At 44.5% G+C, this 14,564-nt stretch overlaps 1 protein-coding gene across 4 annotated transcripts in view; it reads left to right on the top strand.

The window, feature by feature from the left end:
- pias2 (protein inhibitor of activated STAT, 2) overlaps positions 1-14,564 on the top strand; it is a 109,254-nt gene that overhangs the window by 43,689 nt on the left and 51,001 nt on the right. For all 4 annotated transcript variants that reach the window (XM_085908826.1, XM_085908828.1, XM_085908827.1 and 1 more), the window contains 2 exons: positions 12,193-12,327; positions 12,413-12,518. In XM_085908826.1, the coding sequence (XP_085764952.1) occupies positions 12,193-12,327; positions 12,413-12,518 (241 nt within the window). The remainder of the gene's footprint in view (positions 1-12,192; positions 12,328-12,412; positions 12,519-14,564) is intronic.

The following is a 14,564-nucleotide window of genomic DNA, read 5'->3' as shown; positions in this document are numbered from 1 at the left end:
ACGACTTATACTCCAGTGCGATTTATATATGGTTTTTTTTCACTTTATTGTGCATTTTATGGCTGGTGCGACTTATACTCCGGAGCGACTTATAGTCCGAAAATTACGGTAATTGTAATGCTTGCTTAAGCACTTATTTTATGGCAAAGCAAAATAATGTAAAACACAACTTCATCTAACAATTATTACCTTAACACATAATCATAACGAAACTGTGATTATTAGTCCTATTATTGGCAAAATAATGTAAAATAATCCAAACTTGTGTGTTACTATGTGTAATTCAAAACAGGTTGTGTTTCTTTCGTCACCATCTTCTACTAATTTAACTAATGATTTACTATGTCATGTCAATCTGAATTTGGCGCCATCTTCTGGTGACGTTTGAACTGAAATAGATGTTAACTGATTCAGCCAGTTGCCACCCTCTATCAGTTTAACAAAAGTTAATTTTGAAGAACTAACTTCCATCTAACCATTATCCGGTCCTGTCAGGTATTTCTCATGTCAAGTTTTAACACCATCTGTTGGGTCTTCAACATTTACCAAGAATTTCACAAAGACAGTGACTTGTCTTCATCGACCAACGACTCCTACAGGAGGGCGCCTGGGACACACACACAGGGTGTGTGGCCCGAACCGCGCTTCAGCCATAGGCTGGCCTCTTTTTATTGAATACATGCAATGGGTGGAGTTTAGACAAATGTATAGCTTCTTATGTTCACAGCAGTACATTCAGCTCATGATTTCAGAAAAACAAGGATGTTATTGTTTAAGGCGAGCAGTATGGACCTCTCAACGATGTCATTGTTCAAACCAGGATGTTCTTGCTTAAAGCGACTCATGGCTCCAGCCACATGCATCCTGTACAATGAAAAACACCATTGTTCTCTTAACATTCTATATCGGTTGAAAATTCCCTGGGTCAAACATACAGCGAACATCTTTGATGAGGAACATAGAATCTAATGATAATATATAACATTTTTCCCAACACCATTTTCTAGTAATATTTGAATTGCACTTTGAGCCAATCTGCCTGAGCTAAATCCAATACATTTTTACGCACCATCTGCACCATCTCGCCACCATGTTACATGACAGCCTCTTACTGTGTTTTGTTTTTTAATTTATTTTTATTTTTTTGCCAGACCTGCTGTGTGTGCAAGTTTGATGAGTTAAAACATGTTTAGACCCTCTTCTGTGATCTCTAATCATCCATCAATTTTCTAAACCGCTGTCCTCACAAGGGTTGAAGATTTCGTTTATCACCTTGCTCAGCTGGGTCTTCGAATCATGGGATGTTGCGAATCATTGTCTGCTGTGGGCTTATGAAGAATCTTGTGAGTTATGGCTATGCATATAAAATAACTTAACCTAACTTTACTCTTCTATTTGCTGGATGTTTAATTTTTAGTTTTGGTTGATAAAAGAAAAACCCATTGGAAATAATCACTCACACACTACCTGCAGCTACACATATGCATATAGCTGCTTCTTTGAAAGCATGATTGAAAAGTGACATGAGAGGTGAGAAATAAATGTTTGCAAATCCAGGTCCAAATCCATATTTTGGCATAAAAACTGCTCAATACCATACTCACTGACCAGCATCCACTTTAAAGAATGGCAGGTCGTGATGTATTTTTAACACTGAACTCCTCTCAAAAATAAAGTATAGATTTTTTTATTTTTTGTAGATTTTTGACGAAACGTTACGTCAAATCCTGGGAGAAGACTAAAGCGCAGACACTCATGCAAGCTCTCACACAGACATTCAGAGCAACGTTACATTGGATTATAAGCAATAAAATGAACAGCTTGATCGCAACGATGCAAATGTATTCTCAGTATCAACAACAGATGACATCGAATGCATTAAAATTGGTTAATATGGCATGTAATGTAAAAGCTTATCGTGAAATGAAGTTGGCCGAACCTTTGATGTTTGATATTTGTTCTTACTGCTTGTTTTAGGTACCGTCCACAAATTACATGTCCTGACATATGACATATGTCAGACATATCACCCTCAGTGCAGGAAGATTTGTTGTTTTAATTATCCTTAACCCATTATGGTCTTAAGTACCAGGCAAAATACGGCCCTGAAAGCTACGGCGACTTTAGAATTACTCCAGAAAACCCGAGGCTTTACTGGAAATTTAACAATATTGTCAAAGCCTAGTAAATAATTGATAAGAATCATCTCAACCCTGTAGTAGATAGAAACATGATTCCCAAAACATTTGAGAGCTTACTTTGTGGGTTTCTAAGTTTATTCCTGTAACATTAAATATAATTTCTAACCACAAATCCCCTGGTTTGAATTCCTCAAGCGCGTTGTCACTTTCTAAATTCTCACGTCTATCATGCTTGAAAAAAAATCCCCGGGAATTCTATGAGCCAATCGCGCCCTCAGCAATTTTGATGCATTTCATTTGCTACGAGGTCAAGACAAGTCAATTTATTACAGCTGAAAATTTGATAATTTTGATCATTTCTCATTCTTCAGAAATAAGGGCCGTTTAAGTCACATTGACAAAGAAATTCACTATAGATTCTGTGAAACCTTTTTCTCATTCATATACAATGAATGTATGAATATGTATACATCATACAGTATGCTTACATAAACATATTAATACAGACATTACTCTCATCAAATAAAAATACATCCCTTCTTAACATCAGAATGCGCCAATTATGTGCCCAAACTGCATAGCGGTTATACAGCTGCATACCTGACCATGAAAATGATCATTGCCCGCTCAATACTGCTTACAGCAGATGTACTAATAGGTCAGGCATTTTTGTGTTCAATAATGTTTGACAATCTTAATGTTCTAATGTTTGTTTGTATATATATATATATATATATATATATATATATATATATATATATATATATATATATATATATATATATATATATATACATACACTGCTCGAAAAAATTAAAGGAACAGTTTTTTATCAGGGTATGGCATGAATTCAATTACACTTTTCTGATAAGGTTAGGTTAGGTTTTGGTCAGACACGTGGCAGAGGGGGTTGTTAATCACTTTCACCTGCATTGGTGTTGATGGAATTAACAACAGGTACACTAGAGGGGCAACAACGAGATGGTCCCCCAAACAGGACGGGTTTTGCAGGTGAAGGCCATTTCAAGCTCCTCCCTCTTGATCTTTTTTAACAGTTTTTCCACAAGTGTTGGCTTTAGCAAGAGTCATTATCACGACTGGAAGCATGAGGCGATTTCTTAACCCTCCTGAAGTTGAGCAGATTGTCCAACGCCTCCAGGATGACACATCCATGCGTGCTGTTGTAAGAAGATTTTATGTGTCTCCCAGTACAATCTCCAGAGCATGGAGGAGATTCCAGGAGACAGGCAGTTACTCTAGGAGAGCTGCACAGGGCCGTAGACGGTCCTCATCCCATCAGCAGGACCGATATCCGCTACTTTGTGCAAGGAGGAACATGTTGAGCACTGCCCGAGCCCTACAGAATGACCTTAAGCAGGCTACTGGTGTGAATGTTTTTGCCCAAACAGTCAGAAACAGACTTCACGAGGGTGGCCTCAGGGCACGACGTCCTGTAGTGTGCCCTATGATCACTACTCAGCACCGTGGAGCTCGATTGACATTTGCCGTAGAACACCAGAATTGGCAAGTCAGCCACTGGCGCCCTGTGCTTTTCACAGATGAGAGCAGGTTTACCCTGAGCACCTGTGATAGACGTGAAAGGGTCTGGAGAAGCCAAAGAGAGCGCTATGCTGCCTGCAACATCATTCAGCATGACGGGTTCGGTGGTGGGTCAGTGATGGTCTGGGGAGGCATTTCCAAGGAGGGACGAACAGACCTCTACAGACTAGAGAACGGCAGTCTGACTGCCATTAGGTATCAGGATGAAATCTTTGCACCCATGGTCAGATCCTACGCTGGTGCAGTAGGTCCTGGGTTCCTCCTGATCCACGACATTCCCGGCCTCATGCGTTGTCAAGCATGCATACAAGCATGATGTGGGGGCTACACTAGATATTGAAAAGAGTTTTGAATTGCAGAAATTAAATTTAGGCAAAATGGACGAGCCTGCCACATCATTTTTTCACTTTGATTTTTGGGGTGTCTATATACTGAGCCCTCTGTAGGCTGAAAACTTTTATTTCCATCAAAAGATGTGGCATCCTTTTGTTCCTGAGACATTAAACTGTCCATATCAGTATAGATATCCAACTTTTTTTTTTTCACCATTGAAATCTGATGTGTTTTTAAAGTGTTCCTTTAATTTCTTTGAGCAGTGTATATATTGTATATATGTTGTATGTATGTATGTATGTAAGTAAGTATGTACGTATGTATGTATGTATATATATGTATGTACGTATGTATATATGTATGCATGTATGTATGTACCGTATATAAATCGTGGACTTATATGTGAAATTATTCACAAATTTTCAAAATTCAAAAATCTGCGATGAAGTGAAACCGTGATAAACAAACTGCGATGTAACAAGGGATTACTGTGATTTGAACTGCAACTGACATCAGCGGCGCACATGTGGCAGTGTTTACATAAAGGACTAAGGATTCGATCACAGGATTTAATGACTTGGAGTGACAGAGATTGTCTGATAAAATTGTTGTTTATAATTATATGGGCCTGTGAAATAATTTGGACTCCAACTGACGTCAGCGGCGCGGCGCACACCTGGCAGTGTTGACATAAAGGACGATCGATGGATTTAATGATTTGGAGTGACACAGATGGTTATTTGATATATAATTTATATATCATTATATGGGCCTGTGGAATAATTTGAACTGCAACGACGTCAGCGGCACGGCGCACACAGTTGACATAAAGGACGATCGATGGATTTAATGATTTGGAGTCACACAGATGGTTTGATAAAGGTGTTATTTATGTTATAGTTATTTGGATAACTGTCAATGTTACGTCAGGCCCGTTCTCAGCCCTTCTTTTGTTTTTATGTCACGTTAGCATACTGTATCGTTTACCTGTTGTTTCTCGTTCATGTTTGTTCTTGGTGTTGGATTTTGTCAAATAAATTTCCCCCAAAATGCGACTTATACTCCGGTGCGACTTCTATATGTTTTTTTTACACTTTATTGTGCAATTTATGGCTAATGCGACGTATATTCCGGAGTGACTTCTAGTCCGAAAAATACGGTATGTATGTATGTATGTATGTATGTATGTATGTATGTATGTATGTATGTATGTATGTATGTATGTATGTATGTATGCATGTATGTATGCATAAATATATATACAGTATTTTCTGCACTACAAGGCGCACTGGATTATAAGGAATGCCTTCATTGAATTTTTTTATTTGAGAAAATTATTTCATACATAGGGCTCACCAGATTTAAAGGCGCATAGAATAGAATCTATTGCATCAAACTGGGGTAGAGTAGGGTTTTGTTCCGCATTCAATAGATGGAGCTGTGCTAAAGGGAATGTCAACCCAGTCAATGAGGTAAAAAAAGGTCCAACTCCCATTCCGTATGAAAGTGATACAGTTTGGCTTCTTACTTGGTCCAGCAACCCCACTCATTTTTGATGATCATAAACTTTCTTTAGTTTAAAAGAAATAAGCGAGTACGTGCGTTGATGCGTAATGCGTTGATTAGCTTCTTAGCTTTGGTGCCGGGCTTGTGAATCCGCAGCCAAATTTGCTGCACTGAGAAGGGGGGGGGGTCACTGTGATTGCCTCCCGACAAGGCTTACCTGTATGTCAATCAAGCGATGGGATGAAAGTGATAGGTTTAGCTTCAACCCCACCCATTTTTGATGGTCATAAACTTTCTTTAGTTTCAAAGAAAAAAGTGAGTGCGGGCCTTGATGCGTAATGCGTTGATGAGCTTGTTAGCTTTTGGGATGCCGTCAAGCTGAAGGAGTCCTATAGGGCCGTTTTGGCCTGCGGGACTCCGGAGGCAGCTGACAGGTACCGGATGACCAAGCGGAACGCGGCTTCGGCGGTTGTTGAGGCAAAAACCCGGGCGTGGGAGGAGTTTGGCGAGGCCATGGAGAATGACTTCTGGACGGCTTTGAGGAATTTCTGGTCCACCATCCGGCGTCTCAGGAGGGGGAAGCAGTGCACGGTCAACACTGTTTACAGTGGAGATGGTGTGCTGCTGACCTCGACTCGGGATGTCGTGAGTCGGTGGGGGGAATACTTCGAAGACCTCCTCAATTCCACCGACACGCCTTCCATTGTGGAAGCAGAGCCTGGAGACTGAGGTGGACTCTCCAATCTCTGGGGTTGAAGTCACTGAGGTAGTTAAATAACTCCTTGGGGGCAAGGCCCCAGGGGTGGATGAGATCTGCCCGGAGTTTCTAATGGCTCTGGATGTTGTGGGGCGGTCCTGGCTCACACGCCTCTACAGCATTGCGTGGACATCGGGGACGGTGCCTCTGGATTGGCTGACTGGGGTGGTGGTTCCCCTCTTTTAGAAGGGGGACTGGAGGGTGTGTTCCAATTACAGGGGAATCACACTCCTCAGCCTCCCTGGTAAGGTCTATTCAGAGGTGCTGGAGAGGAGGATTTTTGCCACTCAGTTTTGCCACTCAGGAATGTTGGAAAACTATGCATGGACACTTCAAGTTATTGTCCATGGATTCTGGCTCCTAATATAGAAAATATGATTAATGTTCATGTTCTCCCCATGTCCGGGTGGGTTTTCTCTGGGCACTCCGGTTTCGTCCCCCATCCCAAAAAGCATGTTGTAGGCCGAGTGAGCACTCCAAATTGTCCCTAGGTGTGAGTGCGAATGTTGTTTTGCCACTGTGTGCCCTGCGACTGGCTGGCAACCAGTTCAGTGTGTCTCTTGCCTACTGCCCGCGACCCCCGTGCGGACAAGCCGTATAGAAAATGGATGGATTTTCTTCTATGCACAAAATTTTAAAAATAAAAATGTTCATCCATCCATCTTCATCCACTTATCCGGGGTCGCGTCGCGGGGGCAGCAGCTTCAGGAGGGACTCCCAGACTTCCCTCTCCCCAGCCACTTCATCCAGCTCATCCCGGGGGATCCCAAGGCGTTCCCGGGCCAGCCGAGAGACATAGTGCGCATCTTGGGTTGTCCCCGGGGTCTCCTACCGGTGGGACATGCCCGGAACACCTTTCCAGGGAGACGTCCAGGAGGCATCCTGATGAGATGCTCGAGCCACCTCATCTGGCTCCTCTCAACGTGGAGGAGCAGCGGCTCTACTCCGAGTCTCTCCCGGATGACCGAGCTCCTCACCCTATCTCTAAAGGAGAGCCCGGACACCCTGCGGAGGAAACTAATTTCGGCCGCGTGTATCCTGGATCTCGTTCTTTCTGTCACGACCCATAGCTCGTGACCATAGGTGAGGGTAGGAGCATAGATCGACCGGTAAATCGAGAGCTTTGCCTTTTGGCTCACCTCTCTCTTCACCACGACGGACCGGTACAGAGTCCGCATTACTGCCGACGCTGCACCGATCTGCCTGTCGATCTCACGCTCCATCCTGCCCTCACTCGTGAACAAGACCCCAAGATACTTGAACTCCTCCACTTGGGGCAGGATCTCATCCCCGATACAGAGAGGGCATTCCACCCTTTTCCAACCGAGGACCATGGACTCTGATTTGGAGGTGCTGACCCTCATCCTGACCGCTTCACACTCGGCTGCGAACCGCTCCAGTGAGAGCTGGAGATCATGGCCTGAAGAAGCCAACAGCACCACGTCAACTGCAAAAAGCAGAGACGTGATGCTGAGGTCCCCAAACCGGACCCCCTCAACGCCTGGGCTGCGCCTAGAAATTTTGTCCATAAAAATTATGAACAGAATCGGTGACAAAGGACAGCCTTGGCGGAGTCCAACCCTCACTGGGAACAAATCTTACTTACTGCCGGCAATGCGGACCAAACTCTGGCATCGGTGATACAGGGACCGAACCGCCCTTATCAGTTTGCCTGGCACCCCGTGCTCCCGAAGAACCCTCCACAGAACCTCCAGTGGGATGCCTTCTCCAAGTTCACAAAACACATGTGGACTGGTTGGGCGAACTCCCATGGACCCTCGAGGATCCTGCCGAGGGTGTAGAGCTGGTCCACATTTCCACGGCCAGGACGAAAGCCACACTGCTCCTCCTGAATTCGAGGTTCAACCTCCCGACGGACCCTCCTCTCCACCACCCCTGAATAGACCTCACCAGGGAGGCTGAGGAGTGTGACTCCCCTGTAATTGGAACACACCCTCCAGTCCCCCTTCTTAAAGAGGGGAACCAACACCCCAGTCTGCCAATCCAGAGGCACCGTCCCCGATGTCCACGCAATGCTGTAGAGGCGTGTCAGCCATGACAGCCCCACAAGCTCCAGAGCCTTTAAGAACTCCAGGCGGATCTCATCCGCCCCTGGGGCCCTGCCATCGAGGAGTATTTTAACTACCTCAGTGACTTCGACCCCAGAGATTGGAGAGTCCGCCTCAGAGTCTCAAGGCCCTGCTTCCACAATGTAAGGCGTGTCAGTGGAATTGAGGTCTTCGAAGTATTCTCCCCACCGACTCACGATGTCCCGAGTCGAGGTCAGCAGCACACCATCTCCACTGTAAAGTGTTGACTGCGCACTGCTTCCCCCTCCTGAGACGCCGGATGGTGGACCAGAATTTCCTCGAAGCCGTCCGGAGGTCATTCTCCATGATCTTGCCAAACTCTTCCCACAACTGGGTTTTGATTCAGCCACCGCCGAAGCCGCGTTCCGCTTGGCCATCCGGTACCTGTCAGCTGCCTCCGGAGTCCCGCAGGCCAAAACGGCCCGATAGGACTCCTTTTTCGGCTTGACGTCATCCCTTATCGCCGGTGTTCACCAGCGGGTTCAGGGATTGCCGCCACGACAGGCCCCGACGACCTTACGGCCACAGCTCCGGTTGGCTGCCTCAACAATGGAGGCGCGGAACATGGTCCACTCGGACTCAATGTCCCCTGCCTCCCCCGGGACGTGGGAAAAGCTCTGCCGGAGGTGGGAGTCGAAGCTCTTCCTTACAGGGGATTCTGCCAGACGTTCCCAGCAGACCCTCACAGAGTGTTTGGGTCTGCCAGGTCGGACCGGCATCTACCCTCACCATTGGAGCCAACCCACCATCAGGTGGTGATCAGTTGACAGTTCCGCCCCTCTCTTCACCCGAGTGTCCAAAACATGCGGCCGGAAATCCGATGACACGACTACAAAGTCGATCATTGAACTGCGGCCTAGGGTTTCCTGGTGCCAAGTGCACATATGGACACCCTTATGTTTGCTCATGGTGTTCATTATAGAAAATCCGTGTCGAGCACAGAAGTCCAACAATTGAACACCACTCGGGTTCAGATCGGAGGGGGGGGGCGTTCTTCTCAATCACGCCCTTCCAGGTCTCACTGTCATTGCCCACATGAGCATTGAAGTCACCCAGTAGAACGATGGAGTCCCCAGAAGGAGCACTATCCAGCACCTCCTCCAGGGACTCCAAGAAGGGTGGGTACTCTTGGGTAGAGCTGCCATTTGGTGCATAGACACAAACAACAGTCAGGACCCGTCCCCCCACCCGAAGGCGGAGGGAGGCTACCCTCTCGTTCACTGGAGTGAACTCCAATGTACAGGCGCCCAGCCGGGGGGCAATAAGTATGCCCACACCTGCTCGATGCCTCTCACCGTGGGCAACTCCAGAGTGTAAGGGATTCCAGCTCCTCTCGAGAGGGCTTGTACCAGAGCCCAAACTATATCTAGTCGGAACTTTTCTGCCTCACACACTAGCTCGGGCTCCTTTCCAGCCAGAGAGGCGACGTTCCATGTTTTCCCTAGAGCCAGCCTCTGCAGCCGGGGATCGGCCAAGGTTCTCCCCGCCTTTGGCCGTCGCCCAGCTCACTTTGCACCTGACCCCTTTGGCCCCTCCTACAGGTGGTGTGCCCATGGGAAGCGGGGCCCACATTTTCTGTTTGGGCTATGCCTGGCTGGGCCCCATGGGCGGAGGCCCGGCCACCAGGCGCTCGCCTTCGAGCCCCACCTCCAGGCCTGGCTCCAGAGAGGAGCCCCGGTAACCTGCGTCCGGGCGAGGGAAAACTAGGTTCATTTGTCTTTTTTGTCATGAGGGGTCTTCTGAGCCGTGCTTTATCTGGCCCCTCACCTTGGACCCTTTTGCCATGGGTGACCCTACCAGGGGCATGAAGCCCCAGACAACATGGCTCTTAGGATCATAGTGGCACGCAAACCCCTCCACCACGATAAGGTGACGACTCACGGAGGGGGATATAATATATCATAATACTAAATGAGAAATGGAGTGTACACTTCTATAATGCTTATACCATCTTCAAAGCATTTCACAAAGATGAGAATTTACTTTTTGAAAAAGACGCAGGTGCAAAATCCACGTTGAGTTTCAAATTATTTACTTTTACCAGCCGGAACCCTTTCCCTGCACTGTCAAAGGGAAGAACCCAGGGTATGTATTCCTCGGATTTCAGTTTTTTTTCCCGTTGTTTTTTTTTTTTTACATGGGGAGCAGCGGCCGGCCAGCAACGTTAGCCTCCGCGACTCGTGAGCATTCCTAGGCCCGCAGGTTTTGTGTATTCTCTGTCAAGATATGATCACCTGTGGAGGTCGCGGCGCTAGGAACATTAAAGGAGCACATCGAAACAAAAAAAACACAAAGCTACGTTTTTACTTTGACAAGCATGTGGGTTTAGAAGGTAACATGATGTTACATGTAAGCTAATGTTACGCTATTGTCATGATATCATTATTTATATATATACACTGCTCAAAAAAATGAAAGGAACACTGAAAACACATCAGATTTCAATGGTGAAAAAAAAATGTTGGATATCTATACTGATATGGACAGTTTAATGTCTCAGGAACAAAAGGATGCCACATCTTTTGATGGAAATAAAAGTTTTCAGCCTACAGAGGGCTCAGTATATTGACACCCCAAAAATCAAAGTGAAAAAATGATGTGGCAGGCTCGTCCATTTTGCCTAAAATCAATTTCTGCAATTCAAAACTCTTTTCAATATCTTGTGTAGCCCCCACATGCTTGTATGCATGCTTATCAACGTCGTGGCATGCTCCTAATGAGACGACGGATGGTGTCTTGTGGGATGTCCTCCCAGATCTGTCTAAGGGCATCAGTGAGCTCCTGCAAAGTCTGATGGACCGAAACATTATGTCCCAAAGGTGTTCTATCGGTGCAAGGATTTCATCCCGATACCTAATGGCAGTCAGACTGCTGTTCTCTAGCCTGTAGAGGTTTGTTCGTCCCTCCATGGAAATGCCTCCCCAGACCATCACTGACCCACCACCGAACCGGTAATGCTGAATGATGTTGCAGGCAACATAGTGCTCTCCTTGGCTTCTCCAGACCCTTTCACATCTATCACAGGTGCTCAGGGTAAACCTGCTCTCATCTGTGAAAAGCACAGGAGGCCAGTGGCGGACTTGCCAATTCTGGTGTTCTATGGCAAATGCCAATCGAGCTCCATGGTGCTTAGTAGTGAATGAATCAAGTATTCCGGTGCAGCATACAGTGACGCACAAATACATCCCTTATAAATAGCAAAACACGCACACTTATTTTGAGCACCCCTTAAACATCTCTGTAAATACCCCAAAATTTGTAAATAAGTTCTCAAATGTGATAATGTTGCTTTTTGCGCACGTTATCAAAAATGTAAATAAAGGTTTTTGCCATCAAAAACACGTTTTCATTATTTTTGTTCAGGTTTTATAGAAGAGAAGGGCGATTGAGATGTTTTAGATGTCACTGAACCAAAATATTCGTGTCAAAGTCGCACTTGTGCAGAAAATACATCATGCACCAAAAACTCCTTTTCTCCTTATTTTGTCTGAGATTGCTGACTTGAGTGAAACCAAGCTATTTTACAATGGTGGTACCTAAAGAACATTATGTGTTGGAATCATAATTAGTTTTTCTAATTAAAGAAGAGGCCCCATTCTTTCATTGGTACCGTCCGTGTATGTATATAACCATAGCACACAATATTCTGTAGGCCTTACAAAATGATTGAAAATGCTCGAAATCGGCTGGGATTTTAGGGGTTATTTTTTCTGAAAACGCTTGGCATTCAATTACTTCATTGATCAATGTGTTGGGGAGAAAAAGCTAACCAAATATGAAAGTATTAATTTTTTGTTTTTGTTAGGGTTATGCACCTCCCCCCAAAAATGCTGTGGAACAAAGGAAACCAGGAAAACCGCTAAACATTACATCATTGGTGCGACTATCCTCTGCAGTACCCAATCAGATTTCTGTGACATGGGGACCTGAAATTGGAAAGGTAACAGACCTAGTCAGTTCGTAACTTTCTTTAGAAGAATTTTCAAATGGACCTGATGTGTGGACTAAACTTCTGATGTTTGCAGACCTTCTCCATGTCTGTGTACCTAGTGAGGCAGCTAACATCCCCACTGCTCCTGCAGAGGCTGAGGATGAAGGGCATCAGAAACCCAGACCACTCCAGAGCACTAAGTAACTGCACTGCATATTGCATTAGTCTTTTTCACATAAAAATATTAACATGGAATTGGCTGATCAGAGACGTAATAGTGGAGCTACAAATATTTGTCTTTGTCTTTCACACAAAACCCAACAAAGTTAGAAATTGACGTGGTTGTGTGCTTTTTTACACATTGCTTTTACACATGGCTTTCCAAAAACAGATCATGTGATAAGAGGCATGCCAGTATCTGTTGTGTCACAAAATACTTGTTGGATGGTGACAATTGATTTCACCACAACAGAGGTGGATAAGTGAGTCTATGGCATTTTCACGTATCGTCCATCAGTACATATCGACCATCAGTACTGTAAAATCCTGTGATATGTAAAGTGAAGATCAAAATACACATAATTATTAAAAAATAAATTTTTTAGACAGTTACTAGTACTAGTCCTCAATGTTAAAAAAAGCAGTACTTACACAACAGATCTAATGCTACATTACTTCCTTTCAAAAACTTGTTCACATATGCACCATGGCCAAGACTAGTCAAGCCAGCAGCAGCAACATAGTACTCATGACAGAACACGCAGGCAACGTGATGAGGCCAACTTCAAGAGTTGGCCGATTTACTTATTTTGACACTGTTTTGCCATCTCGTCATTTTACTGGGGTACGCAGTAATATCTTCACTTCAGACTTTTTTTGCAGCTTGCACGGCACCAGATCTTGGAGCCCAGGCATGTCCAAAGTCCGGGCCGCGGGCCAAATCCAGCCCCTGGTCAGATTTCATACTGCCCACAGCTTTGGTCTTATAATGTATTATTTATGGCCCACCTGCACTGTCAAACTGAATAAAAAAAATCATGAAACTTGAAACTATAATTCCTCGTATTACCCAAGGGTGGCAACACCAGCCCTTTCCGCTCATTTCTGCAATGGCGACTGCAAAGAAAACGAGGAAATTTGACATTGAGGGCTGTCTCTTTCAAGAGAAATGGAAATTACAATACTTCACTGAAAATCAAGGCAATTGTGTTTGTCTAATTTCTAAAGAGACAGTTGCCTTGTTTAAGGATTTCCACCAAAAGAGACACTATGAGACTAAACATGCTAACACATACGACAAGCTGATAGGGAGTGACCACGCTGATAAAGTGAAGCAGCTCCAAGCTGAGCTGACATCACAACAGCGATTCTTCACGTGGGGTTGTGAGTCAAAAGTAAATCAAAAGTACATATTACTTAATATTAAATATTACAAAGTGGCCATGTTAATACTGTTGATGTTATGAACCTGTAGACGTGACATAAACTATTACTTTCTGAAAGATATTGGAAATGACAAGAACAAAATTCACTTCTTTTAAGTTCAAATAATAGACAACTTTGCATTACTTATAACTCCTGTTTAAAATGTTCATGAGGCAAAAACGATTTTAAACTTTGCATTACTTATAACTCCTGTTTAAAATGTTCGTGAGGCAAAAATAATTTTAAACTCATGTAAATTTAAAGTATACCATACAGTTTGTTCAATGTTATCGGACTCTACAGATATGAATGAGAGGTAGAATTTGTGTTTTTAGAGTTGTTCGCATCTGCCTGAGTCGCTTATATTTTGTTATTTTATCATTTAAAAAATAAAGTAAAAGTAAACTAAAGACAATTGGGACAATGAAATTTGTTTTATAACAGTGTTTATTTGCAGGAAAAGGAATACTGGTTGTCTTCTCCTCTTTGTTTTCAGGGTGATTCATGTCTGATGGTATTTAGACCTGACAAAGACCCCAAGATACTTGAACTCCTTCACTTGGGGCTTGAAAAAGCCCACAGTACCACGTCGTCTGCAAAAAGCAGACACGCAATGCTGAGGTCCCCAAACCGGACACCCTCAACACCTTGGCTGCTCCTACAAATTCTCTTCATAAATGTTATGAACAGAATCAGTGACAAAGGGCAGCCTTGGCGCAGTCCAACCCTCACTGGGAACGAATCCGACTTACTGCAGCAAATCCATTCACCCGTCCATCTTCCGCTTATCCAAGGTCGGGTTGCGGGGGCAGCAGCTTTAG

Source organism: Syngnathus leptorhynchus, chromosome 4 (assembly GCF_054491065.1).
Source record: "Syngnathus leptorhynchus isolate UIUO chromosome 4, UIUO_Slep, whole genome shotgun sequence".
NCBI lineage: Eukaryota > Metazoa > Chordata > Actinopteri > Syngnathiformes > Syngnathidae > Syngnathus > Syngnathus leptorhynchus.
This window is presented reverse-complemented; position numbering and strand designations above follow the sequence as displayed.